The sequence below is a fragment of the Mytilus galloprovincialis genome, chromosome 2 (assembly GCF_965363235.1).
Source record: "Mytilus galloprovincialis chromosome 2, xbMytGall1.hap1.1, whole genome shotgun sequence".
Lineage (NCBI taxonomy): Eukaryota > Metazoa > Mollusca > Bivalvia > Mytilida > Mytilidae > Mytilus > Mytilus galloprovincialis.
Window position 1 is genome coordinate 76,517,050 of NC_134839.1, and position 24,771 is coordinate 76,541,820.

The 24,771-nt window shown below is 32.2% G+C and overlaps 1 protein-coding gene across 1 annotated transcript in view; it reads left to right on the top strand.

Moving 5' to 3' along the window:
- The window catches only part of LOC143062408 (uncharacterized), a 53,949-nt gene extending 30,275 nt beyond the window's left edge, over positions 1-23,674 (top strand). Inside the window, exons 2-4 of the mRNA XM_076234106.1 lie at positions 14,367-15,544; positions 17,890-18,094; positions 23,006-23,674. Coding sequence (XP_076090221.1) covers positions 14,720-15,544; positions 17,890-18,094; positions 23,006-23,418 — 1,443 coding nt within the window. The 5' untranslated portion in view covers positions 14,367-14,719 and the 3' untranslated portion in view covers positions 23,419-23,674. The remainder of the gene's footprint in view (positions 1-14,366; positions 15,545-17,889; positions 18,095-23,005) is intronic.
- Positions 23,675-24,771: the final 1,097 nt, after the last annotated feature.

The following is a 24,771-nucleotide window of genomic DNA, read 5'->3' on the forward strand; positions in this document are numbered from 1 at the left end:
TTGACTTTAAAAACTGCCAGCAAACCAAACTGTTTGGACATCTTTTATGATCGCATATTGATTCTCTATCAAAGAATTGCATGTACAAGGTTAGTCAAATATTAAGCATAATTTGCACAAGGAAAAGATATAAACCGCCTTGAATTCGTTTTCCCCTTTTCTATTCGAAAAAGTAAAATTATGAGAAATTGTCAATTGCGTATCAATATTACATTTCTTTTCTCTTTTTCAAAACGGAATGTTGATTGCTTTTTTTGACAGCTAACTAATTTTGTAAGAACAAATGTGTTGCAATATTGAGAAGTTTGCATCGATTGACTTGCACGACCTATCACTTATTTCCATATCCTTTGTGAAATAAACGTCATTTAGAATTGTTTGTACAAACGGTAAACAGGTCTTCTTCTAATCAATCACAAAACCTGACAGTTGGGCAGAATTGGAAATAAGTGAAATAATTGTTTTTCTCCGATTCAAAGGAAACAAAACAAATTGTTCGTCTAGATTATACCCTTCATACTATCCTAGTATATCCATAAATATTGTAAGAAAGCTTCGTTTTTGTATATCTATATATAACAAAATCATATAAGAAAAGACGATAAAAGATGTTAATAGAAAGATCGTCTACGTCATCTCATTAAATATAGGTTTATCTACACAAATTGGATATAAATTCCTCGTGTAAAGGTCACGACAGACTTAGCTATCATGGATTTAGTATATTTTGTGGACTCGATGTGAACAGACATTTGATATATGTTTGTATTCATTCCGTTTTTAGGAATGTAACGGGCGTATATTATTTTTTCTCTACTATTACCATGTCATATCATAAAAACTCGACTCACCTGATAAAAATAACTAACACAATACAATACATCGAGGAACAAAACCTGGTCCGCATAACATCATTCGATACAGGCACAAAATTATTGTGGACTAAACTAGTTTTACATGCGCACAAACCGCCTCCTTTGCATGTATAGAAAATACGCTTTTGCCGATCCGAAAAATGCTGGCTAAACTGAAGACCACTTAGTCCTTTTCAAAAAATTAAAATACAAATCAAATTAATTAAGGAAAAGAATATGAAACAAGTATACAGTACAGTTTAATAATAAGCAAAAACCATAACTATCATTAGCTTTGATGGGGAAACAATTGAAAAGAAAAACTGCCTTTTCCATGTTTTCCTGATTGGTCGTAGAGTAGTCATATTGAACCCAATGTATCTTTTTTTTAAACAAAGCAAGAATTGTATCTATTGTATATAATACCAAGATGAATCACAGCTAAGAATTCAATCTAGCAAATTTCAAATCGACAACAGATCTACAGAAAAATAAGCAAACATATCAAAGTTTGTAAAACGATTACGGAATCGGCTGTCACCTGATTGATTTTTTATGGTCTTTAATCAGCAGAATATGCACCCCAATTAATAAAAGATAAAAGAAATGGATTGATAGAAAAAAATTGAATAATTTTCATGATAGAAAAACAAATTTAATAAATGTTAGTTACATTTTTCTTAGACAGCAGGAATTATTTTTCAGGAAAGTGACAAAAGATAAAAGCTTTTTAATTCCACAGCACCTATACAAGTATTATGACCATTAATTGATTTCCTGTATACGGAACTAAACCATCAGAGGAAACATTACGGTTATTAGTATCACCAGCCGATTAGATTATCAAAACAGTTATTGCTAGAAAAAGACAATTTTTCTTCGCATAACGATGCACAAACACGTAAATGATTTCCTCTTAACTACAATTTGCTGAAAACAGAATTATTTAGAATTGGTTTTAGATTGGATTCCTTTCACCATTTGACGTGAGTGGTTATTTCAACTAAAGAATTGCTTGAATTATGTAAAAATAAAGCATGTTATGAGAGGATAGTACTATGCACTTACTCACATTAGATGTCTTATTATATATATAATTGACGTTTGTGTGCATGTACATTTGTAGCAGTTTCATACAAAACCACTCCTTAAGATATTCCAAATCAAATTATGATAGTTTTACGAGATGAATATTGTAAGTATTTTCATAAAATGACCGAGCTATTGGTGAACTTTAATACATTGTCAATAGTTCTATCAATGTGTAAAATTATAAAATATTGAAATGTAAAGACGAGTTAATTAAAGGCATTGTTTTAAAGGGGCACTAGCTACGATAATATATATATATATATATATATATATATATATATATATATATATATATATATATATATATATATAATAGAGTATGATTTTTTTGTTCAATCATTAATGTAAGTGAATAGGTATAGTAAAAATTCGCGTTTAGCAACCAGTTTGGTTCAGTTGTGTCAAATAAATGCAGAAACATTGCTACTGAGTTATTAACTTGCAAGTGAACAATTCGACCTCATAAAATTTTTCATGCGAATTTTAATCAAACCTTTTAGCTAGAGATGGGATACGCATGAGCTAGGCGTGATCAGCTAGTAAAAGGAAACAAATGTCAACATTGAAAGTGAAACATGATTACACAATGTGATTGACTGTTTTTATTTTCAAAAACTTATCCGTATACAAGAAAAAACGATTATAAAGATGTTGTTTTAACCTGTAATATGAAATCACACAGACCTTAAAAAATCCAAATGCACGAGTTCTCTATCTATTTGAATCTATGTTTATGTTTACAATGGTTTATATAATTGCGGGCATTTTTCAGAAGGTCGCCTCGATTATAATTTGATGCCGTCTACACTTAAGTACAAACCAAATGTTGATATATAATTCCGATTTTATGCATCGTTAATTGTTTATTTTAGATTTTTATTTTATTTAGATATACTGCACAGTATGTTATAAGTCGAATATAAAATTTATTCAAATCGGTGCATATGAGTTTAACAGCTAGTGCCCCTTTAAATCAAATGATACACTTTGAATTTTTCAATCAATTAAAACATACCGGTAACAAAAGTATTGTAAACTGTAAAATAACAAAAATACCGATCTACGAGGAAAATTCTAAATTCATTTTAACAAGATATTAAATTAAGAATGGAAATGGGGAATGTGTCAAAGAGACAACAACCCGACCAAAGAGCAGACAACAACTATTTTTACAAAGTTACAAGTACTACAGAATTGTAAATATGTAAATGAATATTTATAGTTTATTGTTAGTTAAATATGCTGTTTTTTATGTGTCCTTTTCATTTTTAGCCATGGCGTTGTCAGTTTGTTTTAGATTTATGAGTTTGACTGTCCCTTTGGTATCTTTCGTCCCCCTTTTAGTATTGTATATCTATGCTGGTATGCTAAAATCTGATATATTATGATTTTTACTCTGCTGCATAACTCTAGATGTTTTAATTTGATTTGATACATCATATCGAAATTAATCAGATTTTGTCTTGCCAACATGCTTTGAATTTAAATAAGCATAATCAAATGGGAGACATCTGAATGTTGAAAATACTATTAAATTGGGTTTGACATTTAGGTGGTATTATTTTGATGATATAATATTCAAATATTAGCATTTTATCAAACAAAAACAACAAAACATTTAATAAGTCTTCACTTGCGTAACCAAGTTTCAAATGTGACCTTCTTTTAGATCGATGAAAACCGTACGAGAACACGTGTCTTGGAATAACCTGTACCTCGTATTATAAAGGGCATACGATACAGTTTTGATCCCACGTTGATTTTTGTAGGCAAAATTTTCATACAAGTTATTTTTCACCTAGTAAATTCAAATATATGCTACTGTAAGAGATTAACGGGGTCGAAACTTTATACATTCACTCAAAACTTTATATGTTTTATACATTTCTATCCTTTAGATAAACATACGAAACATTTTTGTCCCAAAAGATAAACACAAGCGAAATTTTGTTAAAAATATTTGGAATATCTTCTCAACATGAGTATGCTCTAGAATTGTATAACAATTCGTTTGAAATAATATTTTTTTTATTGAAGTTTCAGGATTTAAAAGAAAATGTATATTTATCTAATTCAAAACATTTCGTCGTTGACCTTTTAATAAAAATTGGTACAAATAACCTCCATACGTAATTAAACCTAATGTCATTATAAAAAAGAGGAGTCCGTAAACTCGTTTTGAATCAGTCTGAACGATGAAAATAAGTCTAAAAATTCATCTTTTCTCGATATGTCACTATTAAAGTGTTTTTTCGAGGGTTAAAAAATCGCCTGTCATCTGATTGATAGTTGTTGCCTAGTTTTCCTTTTTTAATGGTTCACAGGTACGTTTTTTTTAAATTTCAAATATGTTCAAATGTAGACAAAACATTCTAAAATATTCAAACACTTCTATATTAATAATTACATAACAAACAGTTTCTTAACGATACATTTGTATGGGCGGCTCATTATTTTGCTATGAAACACCAAAATATTAAAGTTATAAAATTTTGTTTTTACCAATTTAATTAATTGCAAAGTTTGTCCTCTTTTGATATAGCAGTTGTATGGACTCACGTTTGACGTTAATGATCAGATGAACTATCGATGTCTCGGCATTTTCACAAGAAGTAGACAATTGAATTAATTATAGGGGCTATACTTCAAATTTGACATTTATTTCATAATGCATTTTGTTCCAATATAGAATAATTTACGATCGACTTCACTTTCTATTTAGAAAATAAATCTTATTACGGCGAAAACTAATGTGATTGATATACATATGTCAGTAGATATCAGCTATATAGTTATAAATTAATAAGCAATAATGACGGAATCCAAACTCAGTGGTCGTATGAAAGGAACTAATAATGATACAATCGTTTATTAATAATCATATAGAATCGAGAAAAATTGGTACTCAGATCATAACAGACTTTTATGACATGCTTTTATAAAGAAGTTAACATTGACGTAAATATCAACTAATCGTTCTTACATATGAACATATTCAATATATGAACAATGTCAGAAAATATGAAAAATAGAAACCAGAAGATAAGCTATGCTTGACGAACTTTTCACCAGTTTCGTGGCGAGTACAAATAAATCTTTGTTTTCGACATTTTCATGTTTTGTTTTTATCATGTCATTTACATCCGCCATTTGAAGATAATTATAGTTGTTTAAATGCAAAAAACAGTTTCTCATTTTTCAAATATATATCGGAATAATTTGAGCACATAATAGATTAAAGATTTATTCAAATTACAAAAAAATCCAAATAGACAATTTGCAAGGCATGAGCTCGATAATATATCTCATCATTTCGTAGGTCTAGATATTATCTAATTAACTATCGTGTTGACCTCAGAACATTGCCGATGGTCATTTAAGCGATATAAACATGAATATAGATATAGAAAAGTATTAATCAATCCATCTTCACATAATGACTAACCTTGTGTCATCAATCAATCCATCATGACATAATGACTAACCTTGTGTCATCAATCAATCCACCATCACATAATGATGAACCTTGTGTCATCAATAAAACCATAATCACATAATGACTACCCTTGTGTCATCAATCAAACCATCAACACATAATTATTTACCATTGTGTTATCAATCAATTTATCATCACATAATGACTAACCGTGTGTCATCAATCAATCCATCATCACATAATGACTAACTTAGTGTCATCAATCAATCCACCATCACATCATGACTACCCTTGTGTCATCAATCAAACCATCAACACATAATGATTAACATTGTGTTATCAATCAATCCATTCATCACATAATGACTAACATTGTGTCATCAATCAATCCACCATCACATAATGATGAACCTTGTGTCATCAATCAAACCATCATCACATAATTATTAACATTGTGTTATCAATCAATTTATCATCACATAATGACTAACCGTGTGTCATCAATCAATCCATCATCACATAATGACTAACCTTGTGTCATCAATCAATTCACCATCACATAATGACTAACCTTGTGTCATCAATCAATTCACCATCACATAATGACTGACTTTTTGTTATCAATTACACAATTACAAGACTGATGTTACCAATGACTTAATCATTACTTTATGATTGCACTGGTGTTATCAATCAATTTATCATTACATAATGATTTGACTGGTCTCATGGATTAAGCAATCGTCACATAGTGACTGGACCGTTGTTACCGAGCAATCCAACTTCACTTAATGACAAGCCTGTAAATGAGAATTTTATTTAATCGTCACATAATAACTTGACTTATCATGAATTTATCAGTCGCCACTTAAAGACTAAACTGTAATCATGGATTTACCAATCGTCAAATAAAGCCTTGACTGCTATCCTAAATTTATCAATCGTCACATATTGACTGGACTGGTGTTATCAAATTATCAATTATATGATAATGAATAGACTGGTGATAACTACAATCAAATATTCAGTAATTCCGTTAGTTCTGCATAATATTTGTTTTTTAAATTTGATAAATGAAGTTTTTTCGACTTTAAGTTATCATTGAAAACCATAACTGAGAGTGCCATAGATAATCACTGACTTGATTTGTTAACAACTCTTTTCAAAAAGAATTCAAAGGAGTAGGTTCAGTAAGACCCCTTTTTGGCCCCAAAATATAGCAGTTTTACAAAATTGAGAAAATGTAATATTTTATCTATTTACTGGATTGTAGAATGCTTCTGCTACATAAATATGGACACTTTTTGACAAAACAATGCACATATATCGGGTACTAGCGACATTAAGTCATGCTAAATTACTGAAATCTTCACAATTTTAGCATTCTAGTTAAATTTTAGACGGTTTCCGTCTTAAATGAAAGTGGCCGAATTCGTGTTCATTCATAATATTGAAATGTAAGTTGTATTTGATGATAATTTATAACATATTATAAAGGTTGAGGATGAACATGGATGCGGCCACTTTCATTTTTGACAAAAACCATCTGAAAAGTGACGTGTTTTTGCATATTTGATAGATTTTCATATTTAAGCTTGAATCGGAGCGTTTTAAATGACTAAATCAGTTAAAATCCTTCACATAAATTAATTGAATCAATTGAAATAGACACTTAAGTGTATAAAAAGTGTCCAAAATCTTTCGTTAGATGAACTTGAAATTTGAGGCCAAAAATCGGCCCTTACCGGACTTACTCCTTTAACATGTTAGATTTTATGAGGCCAAATATAAGAAACATTCATTCATACATTTAAAACAGCTAAATTAAGTGAAAGTGAATGTCAAAACAAAGCCAGGGACATGATTTATTTCGCATAAATGGATATTGGCCATAAATAACGGACATGAAATACACTGTTAAGTATATTCCTTAACCATTGTCATTTCCATTGAACTGTTACCAATTGATGAAAAGTTTTAACATAATAAAAAAGGTGAAGGTGTCGATAACTTGTCAGAATTCTTTGGTTTTAGAGGCAGACTATTGGTACGTCATTCTGTTCAAATAAGTATTGTGATCGGTTACCTGAATTGTTCCACAGTATATTAAAAGTCTGTTTCTGTATGAAAATTGTCTTTATTGGTTCTAATGTTTTAAAGTTATACGTGCATAACATTGAGTAATAAAATAATACCTAATTATACCCGGAATCTTCTATGTGTTTGTTATGAGATTATTTTTTTTTTATATTTATCTTTAAATGACGCAGATGTTAAGAAACAATATAATTTTGTCATCAGACTGAAAAGACAGTAAGACATCTGATGCTAAGATTAAAGATGCGATATAGAAGATCGTAATGTTCTATTCTGAAATAAAATTCCCTAGAGATATTTGGTTCTATAATAAGTCCGTCTACCGTCAGTTTATATTATTGATTACTGTCATTATATATTTAATTCTATTGTGCCTTTTGTTGTCCTGCAGGTCAAATAAGTTAGTATAGAGAATTCACTAGGACATAAAGTGAATTTCGACCATTTTCTTTCAATATTCATATAAGGTTAGTATTATGTAATGTTGTTCTTTTATTCGTTTCCTGGTCTCTTGTCTGTAATTATGCTCCTTTAAGGACGTTGGTGTTCCTGTTATAAAATATCAAATTTAGGCATCACGACTATTTTATTTGGTGAATACAATTATAATAGCCCCGAAACAGATGAACGCAAATTTACTTGATATACCCATAATTCACTGTAAGACCGTGATATTGTAACTGTAATTGTAGTCGATTGTGTATACAAGGCAAATGATAACTATCAATTATTGTATGCGTAGTTATTATTGCTGAGTTCACACGTAACTTGAATTCAATTCGAATTAACTAATTCAAATTATTTTAATTCGCATTCGAAACCTTTTACGTCATAACGTCAATTCCAATTCGAATTGCAATGCACGTCAAATCCGCTTCACTGTCCTAACGAGTTATAAACTTTGACAAACTATGCAAACGTTAAAAATGCGTCTGCAGTTTGTCGTTTGTCGTTTGTACAAACGTTATATTTGTTTCTAACTTCAACCTGATTAAACGAAGCCAAGCATATGTTTCTACGTTTATAAAAGTCTGTTTACCAACAACATGTGCATGCATTATTAAAAGTTCAAACAGGGGGTGCATTTCTTTCTAACACAAACGATGCAAACGACTAAGCGCGCAAATGTTTTGATCATTTGTTTCTAACATACGTTTGCAAAGTTTACATAAACTTTGACAAACTATGCAATCGCTAAAGACGCGTCTACAGTTTGACGTTCGTCGTTTGTTAGTACAAACGCTACATTTGTTTCTAACTTGAACTTGATTAAACGATGTATTTTTTTCTACGTTTGTAAAAACTATGTTTACTAACAACATGTGCATGCATATTTGTAAGTTCAAACAGGGTCAGTAAAGACTTCTTAAACGTTATATTTGTTTCTACTTTCGTAGCGTTAAGAAAACAACAACAAACGCCACACAATGTTAACAAAATTTTGGTTAGAAAGAAATGTAGCCAGGGTAAGTAAAGACTTATCACACGATGTATTTGTTTCTTCTTTTGTAGCGTTTAGAAAACAACAACAAACCTGACAAATTTTAAAGTTTACAAAATTTTGGTTAGAAAGAAATGCGGCCTGTGTTTTTTTTATTTATTTGATTTAGATATTGAGTAATTCTCCTTTGAAAAGGCCTCACATCCGGCGGAGAAATATACAACACAACGAAATGTACATTACCTGTTGAAATTCGTTTGAGAACAGACTAAAATATCTTCAATAAGCACACATATAATAATTTGTAGGTTTAAAACAAAAAATATTAACAAGTGAAATATGTTTTTCCAACAATTGTTCAAGAAATAAGTATTAGTCGTTCCAATCACAGATTAAATCGGTCGTCATGAATATTTAAATATTGTTCCAACTCTACTTTCTAAATATTCATGAGGAGAAGTGATATCGCGTCAGCGACTGTATATGACATAGATATATACAGTCAACGCTTTTTGTCTGCTCAAATAGAACGAGTCCTATGTAAATGTGTTTATTAAGGTCTTTCCTTTTTCAAAAGGGAAAGACCTTACTGTATTTCTTCTGTTTATTATTATTATTCTTCCGCCAAACGAAGTTAGCAGCCTTAACCGTAAGACGTGTCGCTTTCATGTTCACACTTTGTATCGGTGTCATGAATACCTATCTGGAACTCACCCTGTGAGTCGAAATATTTTGTCGGTTCGGAGTAATCCCTCCGAAACCCAAAAACCTTGTTACCGTTCCAACACCGTAACCGTAATAGGTAGAAAAAAAAAACAAAGGGTGAAATTTGTTCAGGACCAGACCCCGGTTCTTCGTCACATCTGGATCGAAAGAATTCAACGACTCATTGGTAGGGTTATGCCCCTATTAAAATTAACCGGTGTCGGTTGGCCACCCAAACTCAGAAACCGTAAGTCGTAGACACATAGGATCTTCACCATTCATCATCAACTCATGTGACTTTGAAAAATACCTCAAGGTCAAATGTGTATGTTGACCTTGACCTTTGACCTAACACCTTGTTACCGGATAATCTCAGCAACCATTAAACTTACAGAAGTTTTAAATAGTGGAAAATGTTTGGGTCATTACGGCGCAACTTTGTTACATTTGACCGAACAGATTTGACCTTTTTGTAAGGGGCATAACCCCTGTTTTAGGTTTCTGAAAAGACAAAATCAGCTTTTACTATATAACCAAAGGTCCTAGACCCATGGGGTCTTCAGCAATCACATTGGGGACTAATGACCTTGACAAACGTCAAAAGGTCAAAGGTCAAGGTCATATCCAGATAGCGAATTTAGTGTTTTTAACCTTATATAAAGGATTTTTAGTGTGTTTTCAAGCTTTTTAAGGTTGACCTTGACCTTTGACCTTTCAACTTTTTATTGGATATCTCAAAAACGATTATACTTACAGAAATAGTAAATAGTGAAAAATGTTGAGTTGACTAAGGCACAACGTTTTTACATTTTGACCGAAGAGCTTTGACATACCTTTAAGGGACATAACCCCCATTAACGGTTTATGAAAAGACAAAATTAGCTTTAACGCTTGTACCAAAGGTCCTAGACCCATGGGGTCTTTTATAATGACATTGTGGACCAATGACCTTTACAAAGGTCACAAGGTCAAAAGTCAAGGTCATGTCCTAAAAAGCGAATTTGTTGTTTTTGTCATATTTTAACGGTTTTATGTGTGTTTGAGAGCTTTTCAATGCATTCTACGACTATTGGAACATGTATTTTACATTACGAAAAGGAAAGACCTCTCAATTGTTCAAGAACAATTGACATTTTAATTATTTAAATATCTGTTTTGAACAAAGCCAACATGTTGTACACATTTTGGTTTTGACCGTTTGAAATGTTTTCTATTTCTGATCGATAAAGGTTAATTCAGCAAATAAAGGCAACAGTAGTATAACGTTGTTCGAAATTCATAATTCGATTTAGAAAAGAAAACAAATCCGGGCCACAAACTAAAACTGAGGGAAACGCATCAAATCTAAGAGGAGAAAAACGACACAACAGAAACACACAAAAAATGCAGCACACACAGAAACGAACTATTATAATATAACAATGGCCATCATTTTCCTGACTTGGTACAGAACATTGTAAGAAAAATGATAGGTCGAACCTGGTTTTGTGGCTACCCAAACCTTCCGCTTTATAGCAATGTTAAATATATCATTAAAATGGCAAAATTACATCGCAGGACTACAATACAAATAAACGGGAGAATATACAGGACAGAGAAACATACAACTAATAGCTATCAAAAGGTACCAGGCTTATAATTTAATACGTCAGACGCGCGTTTCGTCTACATAAGACGCTCAGACCAAAAATGTTCGAAGGCCAAAACTAGTACAAAGTTGAAGACATTTGGACCAAACGTTTCAAAAAGTTGTGCCAAATACGGCTAAGGTTATCTGCCTGGGATAAGAAAATTCTTAATATTAAGAATATTAAGAATGTGTTTGTTCGGGGTAATATATATGAATCTATGATTTCATTGTCAATACATCTTTTAAATTATTTTGTTTATCAGTCTTTATATTTGTGGTTGTTCGTTGTAAGACATATCTCATTCGCTGTTAATACACGTTTGATTTGTTCATCGATCAGACTAGTTGTTGTTGTTCGTGGTACGATATATATAAATTCATTGTTTTGTTCATCGATCAGTCTTGTTAAGACTTCTCGCGGTACGAGGAGGAACTTCATTTCATTGTTTTGTTCATCAATTATTGTGGTAGTTCTCGGTAAGGTAAATCTCATTTAATTTTTAATACATGTTTGTTTTGTTCATCGATCAGGCTAGGTGTGGTAGTTCGCGGTAAGAGATACATTATCTCATTGTTAAGACATGTTTGTTTTGTTCATCGATCAGGCTAGGTGTGGTAGTTCGCGGTAAGTGATACCTTATCTCATTGTTAAGACATTTTTGTTTTGTTCATCGATCAGGCTTGTTGTGGTAGTTCGCGGTAAGAGATATCTTATCTAATTGTAAAAACATGTTTGTTTTGTTCATCGATCAGGCTAGATGTGGTAGTTCGCGGTAAGAGATATCTTATCTCATTGTTACAACATGTTTGTTTTGTTCATGGATCAGGCTAGTTGTGGTAGTTCGCGATAAGAGATACCTTATCTTATTGTTACAACATGTTTGTTTTGTTCATCGATCAGGCTAGCTGTGGTAGTTCGCGATAAGAGATACCTTATCTCATTGTTACAACATGTTTGTTTTGTTCATTGATCAGGCTAGATGTGGTAGTTCGCGATAATAGATACCTTATCTCATTGTTAAGACATTTTTGTTTTGTTCATCGATCAGGCTATGTGTGGTAGTTCGCGGTAAGAGATAATTATCTTATTGTTAAGTCATGTTTGTTTTGTTCATCTATCAGGCTAGGTGTGGTAGTTCGCGGTAAGAGATAACTCATATCATTGTTAAGACATGTTTGATTTCTTCATTAATCAGCCTGGCTGTGGTTGTTCGTTGTAAAATATATCTCATTTAAGTGTCAATACATGTTTATTGTTTCATCAAGCATTACATTTATTGCTGTTTGTGGCATATCTAATTGAATGTTATAATGTAGCACATGTATTTACGTAATATGTTTTAATTCTTGTTTCCTAGAAAAAAAAGTCGGATATTATTGCAACCAACCATTTTCATCACAAGCCCAATTTGAAAAAAAAGTGATTTGTCAGTCTGCATTGAAATTCATACTAGTTTCGTGTTTAACTGTTCTGTTCGTTTAAGTAACGTTGTATTTAACGCATTCGTTTTACCAATAATTCTAACGCGTTATGCAGTATCGTTATTAAGAAATATTTCAGTTCTTATTTCAAGGAATCACACCGTACAAAGCTGTTATTTACAGCTATATATATTTGAAAGTAATTGTATAACTAAATAATTATGATAAATCCAACGTGATCTTGAATCATAAAACCAATTTAACGGATGCGTGCTAAAAGTCGTGTGCTGCTAATATCATTTTCTCATTAATAGTCGCTGCCATGAGCGGGAAATTAGTTTTAAGTCCGGTATTAAAAGGACATTTAAGTAGGTACGTTCATTTCTTAAAGATATATAATCACTGGTAAACGATCCTGTAAAGTAGGGCGCAACTACTTTTTATGCGTTCAAGGAAGGAAAAGATACGTTTTTGCCATATATGAAAAATTACATTTTCCGTCATAAGTAGCGAATAAGCACCTATTGACGGAATATTTTGTATCATATGACATAAAAATAAGTACAAAAAGGGTTACAGAAAAATAGGTGATCTGAAAATAGGCTCAGAAAATAAAGCGGAAAGATGAAAACAATCTATACATTTCAAAAAAGATAGACAAAATATACCAGAGGGACATTTAAACAAGTAGAAAATTTACTGAAAACGCCATGGCTAAAAAAAACAACAACAGACAAACAGTATTAAACAAAACACAACATCGATAACCACAGAAGTGTACTTGCGTTTTTATCAAACACTCGCTATCACAATCTCAAGTTTGTATTAAAAATTACAAGATTCGACCTTTTATAACATAAACTATTGCTACAAAAGTTAGAACACAAGATTATTTTAAAAAACAACCTGTTTTCACCTCATTTTCCACCTTTTTTTTTTGTTTTGGTAGATTTACTCAGAAAACAATTCTGCCACTAACATATAAGTTATAGAAACTAACACAGAAATCGACAGCAATGAACAGTGATTCATATTGCATACAGAAGAGGTATTATGTATCAATTTGATGACAGAAAATGGAAGCAATTAAGATTTTATTCCAAATACATAACTACAAACATGAAATAGTTTCTATGCCTGATTTATCAAGACAAAGTTCCTTTTTTAAAACGGAAAAGTAATTAATTATTGATAAATTAGATAGAGTCATACTTATAAAACTGTTTGCTGATTACTGAATCAGAACTGAACGACGTATGAGTAGTTGATGTCTTCCTCAAAATTCATTTAACTTGGAATCCATTTAAATATAATTACATTTAAGAACTTTATAATCAAAAGTTTACAATTACATAAATATCAGTACTAATCAAAGTATTAATCAACCGTGTCCTTACTTGGTGGACATATATTCCTCTTACCGTACTGTCTAAATCATTAATTTGAATGAAAGACAATATCCGTTGAAAGATGAATCTACAATGACTGCGGAAACCGTAGAGAGAATACTAATGTCCAAGGACCTATCTAATCATGCGATAATAATGTGATAATAGTTTTTGCTTAGTTAGAGACTTAGCCCTGGACAGGGAGGTATCAAATTATATCGGCAAATATAACAGACATTAATTCCCTAGAAGTTGTAAAATGTAAACTCTATTAATGAAAAAATATCCTCTTTAATTTCAGAGTACCAACACGGCATGATGAAGCTGATAAACTAGAGGATTTTAATGTTAGAAAGTTTATTGGAACTCGAGGAAATGAAATAATCATGTTGATGAGGAATATGGGATTAATTACAATGCGTTGACATCCTACTAGACTATGAGGAATAAAAGATTAAGTCCAATTCTTTGACATCAAAATTAACAGGAGAATAGTCATTTAAACCGTAGAAAGGTTTCATCTGTACTTTTATGAAATGTCGACATAAAAGTCTTGTGATAAATGTACAACTTGTGTAATATTAATTCACCAAGGGAATTTTATAAAGCTAATACATTCACAATACAAAGATTTTAAAACATCTTCGGAATGAAATGCTTGTATTTCACCAAATGCTGAGCAATATGGACATACATTCTTACGGACATAAGCGACACACAGAGAGTGCCACTTATCAAGAGATAAGCGGGTCGTTTACCATCATCGTAGAGGTGTTGATGATACTTGTGAATTGTTTGCCATTATTTGTTATAATTCGATGGAAGAAGTATAGTGAACGAACTACAACTGATGACCTTATTGTTGTCTTAAGTATATTGTATATACTCTCAGTCCTTGTGCCAACACCGCTGGGTCATCTGAGCTACTTTAGGGATAAATGGTATGGTGGTGATGCGTCATGTCAATTTTATCAAGTGACCACGAATTGGTTTCGTTTAAGTACAATATTTATCGTTTCAATCTTATGCATAGACAAGTCTTTGGCGCTACATTTTTACATCAAACATAATTTTACTGCACGTTACCACGGCAAAACAAAACTTATTTTCGCAATTTTCACCGCCATAACTGTCGCCTTAATAGTTTCATGTTTTCCAGTTTTAGGATTTGGACCACTTCGGAAAGCTAGAAACAAGTGTGGTTCCTGGATTAACGAAGAACCTGTTGAGCCAAAAGAGTTTGCTTTTATTGGTGCTTTGTTAACGAGTGGATATGGAAATTTCCTTTGTGCAATTTTAACAAATTTATCAATGGTATTAAATCTTAAAAAGGTTAAACGTTCTTTGTACCGATCAAATAATGGTCCGAATCAACGGGACGAAATTCGATGGCAGTTAGAAGGAGTTGTTGTAATACATAGTGTTAAAATGGTAATGGCGGTGTCTATTTTACTGTATATAACTTGGTTTCCTGCTTTGGTAAGCTTGTTTTTAAACTTCAATAGCCTTATGACAAAACATTTCTACATTAATCACTATGAAATTTAAACTTTCGAATTGTCGCCTCTAATTTTAATAGTTGTACAGTAGTTTGTTAAAATTGTTTTATAATGTTTGCTTTTTTAGACTTTCTAGTGCAACACTGTTGGATACAGCTTATTTACGTGTAAAAGGTTCTTCGAGGCGTTAATTGTGAGAAATAATTTTAAGAACCAGTATTGTCTCACATAATGGATATATGTAGTACTTCACTAACATACGAACAGTCATAGTAGAATAAATACACAGTTGTGTAATCTGTGTTTCATATGATAGTTTTTCTACAATTGGTGGTAATGATGAGAATCGTCTGCTTTGTTATTCTAGTTTTATCTAGATGTTTTACTTTATATGGTAAAATTTCCTTTTCTTTACGGCAAGTTTACTTTAGTTCCCGAGGTTCTTACAGTATGAATTATATACTTGTTCTTTACATCCGTGTCTGTAGTGACATCTTTAATTTTAATGAACGTATATATCATTACCAAAACTAATTTTAAACAATTGGAATATACCAAAGGGACAATGCAAATTTATTAGTCAAAAAGAAATCGATAAAACCATGGCAAAAAAGGAAAACAGACAAAAACAACAACCCACAATCTTTTAATAATAACGTAATATTAGACTATACATCAATATCGTCTTTATAACAGGCGTCGGTACGGACACCTGCCAAATCCCTGATGAATGATAATGTATCTTGTATGATTAATAAAAGTCATTATATAGCTGTGAACAAGAAAAAATAGCTTTGAAATTCTTTTCTGGTTTCAAAATTATGTTGATTTCTACTATAAAATGAATAATATGCTATGAATATAGACACTTTATAACAGAAATGTCACCTGTGATGTAACAATTTTTCATAACCGTAGCAAACAATAGATACCTAAAATAACCATTTTAAACATACTTTTTTACACGAACGAAAATACACTTGATATATGTCGTTCGTCCGAAGCGTATTTCTTGATTTACCTTAATCGCTCCAACTCAAACATTCGAAAGCCATGGATAAATAAATACCGCAAAACGCAAGGAGACATACCGAGCTCCAATGTAAATTCAAAAAAGGTAATTAAAAATCCTGACAACACTTCACGCTTAACAATACAACGGAACTTTGTACATACATTGATGGGTTAAACAAGAATTTACAGCTTTCTAAACCTCACACTTGTATAACAGTTGAAAGTTTTTTACCTTCATATACATCTCTGTTTAAGACACAAGGTACAACATATCATTTTGATAACATTTATAGAGCTCTGGCTCATATTTCAATAATTACAGACCTCCAAACGATGTTAATTCTAATTTTTTTTTTTGCAGTTGAGCACTAAATAGTACGTTCGAAACCTAAATGCGTATTTGAACCAAGAATTCGAAAATATATAAACTGTCACCCGATGTGTTCAATCCTTTGGGACATTTCAGCGGTATACATCTTTAATCAGAAAAATACTACCCATAATGAATGGCATAGAATATCAGAATTGAGAGATAACGTTTGACGTTGTTTTTCTTTTTATTTAATCGCTTTTGGCTAAGTCTTTATACTCTTGCTACTTCACATGGTTTTCCTTCTAAAAATGAGTACGAACACACAATGCCACAGAAAAGTTGTTTCTCGTGCTATGATCACTGGTTGATAGTTGTCCTATTACCAATCATATCACTGCCAATTATTTGTGTACTACTTATTCTTATGCAGTTATTTTAATTAGTTAGTCTGTCGTCAAACCATGTTGAAGACCATACTTTGACCTATGATGGTTAATTTTTACAGATTGTGACATGGATGGAGAGTTGTCTCATTGGCACTCAAACCACAGCAACGCGCGTCTGGTGTAAATATAAAATTTCAATCCTGGTTTCCATGATGAGTTTATTTACAACCACTGGGTCGATGTCACTACTGGTGGAGATTTATTTCCCCGAGGGTATCACAAGCCTAGTAGTCAGCACTTTTGTGTTGACTTGAGTTATTATTGATATGTTCATAATTATATATTAACTGTTAACAAAATTTTGAATTCTTGAAATACTAAGGCTTTTGTACCTCATGAATAGATTACCTTAGCTGTGTTTGGCAAAACTTTTAGGAATTTTTGGTCCTCAATGCTCTTCAACTTTGTACTTTATTTGGCCTTTTTAACAATTTTTGGTTCGAGCGTCACTGATGAGTCTATTGTAGACGAAACGCGCATCTGGCGTAAATATGAAATTTCAATCCTGATACCTATGATGAGCTTATATCTATATATATTTACCATTTACAGCTATTGATGACACTACAGCAAGCAGGATTAACAGTTAGTGATATTTCCGTCCTGTATGCTTTACTTAGTACTACTTTATCAGGACTACTCAACCCTATATTATATGGATTGTTTGATACATCGTACAGAAGAGGCTACAAAAATTTGTTCAAAGGCCTGAAACAGAGATGTTGTTGCTGTACCAAAGTACAAGATTCTGTACCAGGTAATCCTGTCGTTACGATATATGGCATACATTAACACCGATGCACATTAGTTAAGAAGGGACAGCTGACCCTTTATAAACACATGAAATCGCCCTCGGATTTTTTTTATAGGCTGTATGTTGCTCAATCTTAAGTTTGTTTTTCTGTGTAATGCCTTGTATACTCTTGTTAGTCTTTTTGTCTATTTTTTTTATATCTGGGCGTCACTGGTAAGTCTTGTGTGGACGAATCGCGTTTTTGGCGTATTGAATTTTAAACCTGATGCCTTTTGTTATCTATTATTCATGTGTTTCTTTGCCTAATACGTTCTCCTGTTTATTTGTATTGTAGTCCTGTAATATTATGTTGTCATTTTAATGTTATATTTAACATTGCCATTAAAGTGAGAGGTTTGGCATACCACAAAACAACCCACCATTTTTTCCTTTAAAAATGTCCTGTACCAAGTCAGGAAAATGGCCATTGTTATATCATAGTTCGTTTCTATGTGTAACATTTTTACGTTGTGTTTCAGTTGTGTCGTTTGTTTTCTCTGATATTTTAGTGTGAATTCACATTACTCTAAGACGTGTCACGGTACTTTTCTATCCCAAATTCATGTATTTGGTTTTGATGTTATATTTGTTATTCTCATCGGATTTTGTCTAATGCTTAGTCTGTTTCTGTGTGTGTTACATTTTAATTTTGTGTCGTTGTTTCCCTCTTATATTTAATGCGTTTCCCTAAGTTTTGGTTTGTTACCCCGATTTTGTTTTTTGTCCATAGATTTACGAGTTTTGAACATCGGTATACTACTGTTACCTTTATTTATGTATCCATTCGTTTGATGTTTTTGGGCTTTTTATTTTACCATTTAATTAGGTACTTTCCGTTTAGAATTTTCCTCGGCGTTCGGTATTTTTGTGATTTTACTTTTTGTCCCGTTATCTACTTTTCTTTAATTAACATGTATGATCATGGACTACAAAAATGTGACTTCGATAAATCAAAATTTTGAAGGCATTCAATACACATTCATAAATTAAAAAATAGAAAACATACGAATATTGATGAAAACTTATGGAAATATTAACATTAGTAATCCGTATCTTTGAGACATTAGGTACATGTATCGGTAGACACACACATTAATGATACTATATATATATCTTTAATATCGTACTAATAAATTGATCGTGTGACTACGTTATATTTTTAATTTTTCTTGACTCACAAGTGACAATTCTAATAATGCGTTTATTTTTTTGACTTGAAGAATTGCATCCCCAAAGCTAAGCTACATAACTCACAAACAAATCAAACAAATTATGAGAAAAAAGTTCAAAGAACACATAACATTTCACAGAACACTCGAAGACATACTTGAAACGGTCAACAACGCTCCCAATCTTGCATGCATGTGATGGTTCTCGAAGACATACTTGAAACAGTCAACAACGATCCCAATCTTGCATGCATGTGATGGTTCTTATAAGAATATCAATCTTGTATGGATAGAGTCGTCCAAATTTGTAAAGAACTGCATTCTTTTGGTTGATTAAGGTTAAAAGCAATCAGAATCTTAGCTTCAATATTCCTGTTTTCTTATAAATTCCAATAATTTGAATACTAAACAGAATATGTGGCATGCGAACAGTAATACATTAATTTATAGATGAATTGTTAATTGCATGCTGATGATGTAATTTTATTGTCATTGTCATCAGCAAAGCTCCTACACTCGAAACTTCATCGATTTATAGACAGCGGCTTGCTCTTTTTTCATATTTAAAACACAAAATATTAACGAATTTAGCAACGGGATAATTGACCAAATATGGGCATAGAACGAACAGCGTTTTTTTTACTTTGAATATCTAAATATCAGCCCAACAATTTTAGATCGGTAAATTTGCGGAAGCAAAATTTTGTTCTTCCCTGGACGAGTTTCGAACTCATGTATGCTACTGATATATCGTTGTACCAAATCGCCTTACACTATGCTCGACGCGCTAAACCACCTAGGCTCTACAACAATGATAAAGCTTTCGGTGGCCGAGTGTTACCTTTCCTCGTCAGTTTTTATCAAGCGTTGTAGCATAGTTCATGATATATAACGCATGAAGATGGAATTTTATGCAATATATATGTAAGACTCAGATCGACGTCCGGTCTCTAATCGACGTCCGTTCCTCATATCGACGTCCAAATCTGACGTCACTATATAAATAACACATAGCTGAGAGGGTGATAGAGCAGATTGGTACCCCGAGAAAACATTGTCAACCGAGGCGAATCCAAGTTTGGCAATGCTTTTTCGAGGGTACCAATCTGCACTATCACCCTCTCAGCTATGTGTTATTTAATTTATTATACTGAATGTCCCATCATTATTTTCTTTTACAGATTAATTTCATTTTAAAAGTATTTTCTATGACGTCATGTACATAACAACGTTACGGGTATGGAAAAAAAAAATAATTAAGCAAGATGTTTTATTTTTATTTTATTTTGACAGTTAAATAATAAAATCAGAGCTTAAACGTAAACCTTTAGCAATGTATTCAATTACTTGATGTAAATACAATTCATTGTCGATTTTTGATTGGTCTGGATGAGAGGGTAACATTCAAAAAATTGTCACCGATCTCAGCCATGTGATAGAGTAAATTAACACCCTCGTATTAGCAAATCAAAATATGGCATTTTAACGTGAAGTATAATGAAATAAAATAACATCCGTTTTGGACACAAAATATAGAATTGACATGAAGCTATATCAGCTAAATCCTTAAAACTTTAAACATATGTTTCACCACTATTCTTTGTTAATTGCTCACACGCATGTTTAACCCCGACATAATCTTTATGGGCCTGTATAGTAGTGCAGTGGTTTTCGATGGTTTATGTCTGTCATATTTGTTTTTCGGAACAAAAACAAATATAAATAAGACTGTTTATCTTCAAATTTGAAATGTTTACATTATTCATGTCGTGGCCTTTAATAGGAGGGTCGTAATTTAAGAAATAATTCTTTCATGCCATGCTCTATGCTCATTTTAACATGGGTAGGCATTATATTTGGTAATATCTTAATACCGAGCGTTAGCGAGGTATTAAATGATTACAAATATAATGCCTACCCATGTTGAAATGAGCATAGAGCATGGCATGATAGAATTATTTCGATTCTAATAGGAATATTTTGAACTTTTGTACTTCGAAGCAGACCTATAGAAGACGCTCGAAATGTCGCCATTTTGATTTAATGAACAAAAATGTTATAGAAAAATCAACAGTTTATCAATAAAAAAAAAAAGAACAGAAACATTTAAACTTATTTTTAAAATGTTTTTATTTAATTTCCTAGCGAGTAACACCAACAAAAATGTCCATTTGGATCTCTGGCGTTGATCAAAATTCATCTGATGTTGCAATTTCAATTGTGACGTCAATCACGCGCAGCCCATGTTTTATTCGAATTAGAACATGGCTTTGTACCCAAAGCTAAAGAAGAACGTCATATTAGAATGGGGTACCTTCATGACAAATAACGGTTAATGACGTTAAATGACGTTAACGGTTATTTTGGTGCATGACAATACAATGTAACAGAGCACAACATAAAACAAAATGCCAATTTCTTGCGTCTATGTTTCTCTCCAGGTGTAAGCCTCAGAAATTTGTGGAAAAATATCTTACAGAGTCTAAATTATAATTCTCTCAAAAAAATTGGCTGTACTTCTTTATTTGTATCTATTGTTGAAGAATGAATAATGCTTCTAGATGTTGTTTGTTTGCTTTCTCATTGACACTTACATGCATGTCATTTATTAACATGAATAGGAATGACACACTATTATGTACAAGATCTATTGGATTGACTTTTCATCAAGATAAACATTAATATGCATGTTACCTACATGTATTTCGGGTTGAAAAAATCAATATGGAAAGTATGTATAAATGTTTGAAAGTTTAGTTGTCATAAGAACCCTACAAAACTTGTTCATGATACGATTATAATCAACCGGACGCCTTTTTGGCAAGACATGACGTCAAATTGGACGTCGATTAGAGTATCATAGATATCAGACGTCGATTTGAGAATGTGACGTCAGATTTGGACGTTGATTTGAGGAACGGACGTCGATTAGAGGCTGGTTGTGGATTTGAGTCTAACATATATACATATACATCCTCTTTTAGAAAAAATATAACATCAAAATATCTCCATAAATTGTATTGCACTGCAGGTTCTGATGTTTGCTTGTGTTATGCTGACTTTGTTCATATGTCGTTAAGTTATTATTGATAGTGTGAGAAAGAAGAAAAATCTAGAATATGTTTCATTGCAGTACTTTCGTTGTGTGACAGTATAGGAAGATGTGGTATGAGTGCCAATGAGACAACTCTCCATCCAAATAACAATTTATAACAGTAAACCGTTATGTAGATATAGGAAGATGTGGAGTGAGTGCCAATGAGACAACTCTCCATCCAAATAACAATTTAAAAAAAGTAAACACTTTAAAAGTAATCTCGGCTCACACCGAACAACAAGCTATAAAGGGCCCCAAAATTACTAGTGTAAAACCATTCAAACGGGAAAACCAACGGTCTAATGTATATAAAATAAAAAAAAAAAACGAGAAACGAGAAACACGTATAAATTACATAAACAAACGACAACTACTGTACATCAGATTCCTGACTTAGGACAGGTGCAAACATTTGCAGCGGGATTAAACGTTTTAATGGATCAGTTTTGTTTATAGGTTGTTTATAATTGAAAGAATGTAAAATAACTGGATATATGTTTTTCCGAAGAACGATAAGGAATTGTAGTAAAAAAATGCCATATATGAGAAAAACGCCAAAGATTAGCACAGTATGGCTTTTTCATCCATTTTTTATCACATGTTTTGCAGCAGTATCAATGACAAATGGTATTTCAAGATCAAGATCTGATTCCACGAGCCTTTCCAGAAATGCAGAATCAAACATTCCGCGGTCACTTTCTCGAATCAGTGAGGAAACATCCGGGTTGCAAAATGATGCTTTTAGTGACACCTATCCCTTGACACATGAAACAATCTTACCAAAGCGATGTGTTTCGGGTATAGTACGGACATTTAGCAGAGAAATGAATAACAGATCAGCTGATGAAGAGACTGCACTCCTTGATTCGTCGCCTTTTGGAAACCCTAAAACACTCGAGGAAAATCGATCGTCATCTTCATCATTAATTTCGTCTGATTTAGATTCATTCGACGAAAACCAATCGGAGTCAGGGGAAGACGACGAGGACGAGGAAGGATTTGAAGTAGAAAGTACATTTTAAATAAATCATATTAAATTTATATAGAAACATAATTAATGTACATGCATAGCAAAATTATCAGCACTACCGATGGGACAATTGTATTTGTTATCATATTTTGATGTCGTACTCATTGGAGAAATCGAGATATAATGCATTTATGAGGAATCTTGATGTTACATAATGTTCTGATTATTACCATTAACTGTCAAGTATAATTTTGAGACAACATTTCCCACATTGTGATTGTGCTTTAAATAATTACCATGGCAACTAAAAGTTATCAATTTATATACGGTTATAGGCCTACTTTTGTGACCAGTTGACCTTTGCCTTTTAAACCAAAATGAAAAGTAACCAGCTTTGAGAGAGACATTTTATGTATGCTTGGTAATAATTATACAGCAAAAATGCATGGCATATTGTCATACATGAAAACATTAGTTATTAATTATTTTGATTGCTGTTGTTTTCGTATTCAGTCAGAGTATTCATAAAATTCCAAATAAGTATCCGAGTTGTGAGATGGGTGCCACTAATACATAAAGAACTGTTTACCTTCCGTATTATTTATACATTTATTCGAAGATCATGCGCAAAGTTCTAACTCTCTTTCATCTTGTAACAGTATTAATACATTTGACTTTTCTACTCTTTACACAAGTATTCCACATTCCAAACTAAAAGACAAATTGAAAGAGTTGGTATTACTTTGCTTCATAAAAAAGAATGGCCAACGTAGATACAAGTATCTTGTCTTAGGGAGGGATAAATCCTACTTTGTAAAGAATCACTCTGATTCAAACAAAAAATTCTCTGAAACTGATATTATCAAGATGCTTGATTTCTTGATTGACAACATATTTGTTACGTTCGGAGGACGTGTTTTTCAACAGACTGTCGGCATTCCAATGGGAACAAACTGTGCCCCTCTACTCGCCGACTTGTTTCTTTATTATTATGAGGCTGACTTCATGCAGGAACTTCTTAGGAAGAAAGATAAGAAGTTAGCAATATCCTTTAACTCTACTTTCCGCTATATAGATGATGTTCTTTCACTAAACAATTCAAAATTTGGTGACTATGTGGAACGCATCTGTCCAATCGAACTAGAGATAAAGGATACTACAGATACAGTTAAGTCGGCTTCATATCTTGACTTACATCTAGAAATTGACAATGAGGGTCGGTTGAAAACAAAACTTTACGACAAAAGAGATGATTTCAGCTTTCCAATTGTGAACTTTCCATTTCTAAGTAGCAACATTCCAGCAGCACCTGCATACGGGGTATATATCTCCCAATTGATACGATATTCCCGTGCTTGCATTTCCTATCATGATTTTCTTGATAGAGGTTTGCTGCTCACAAGGA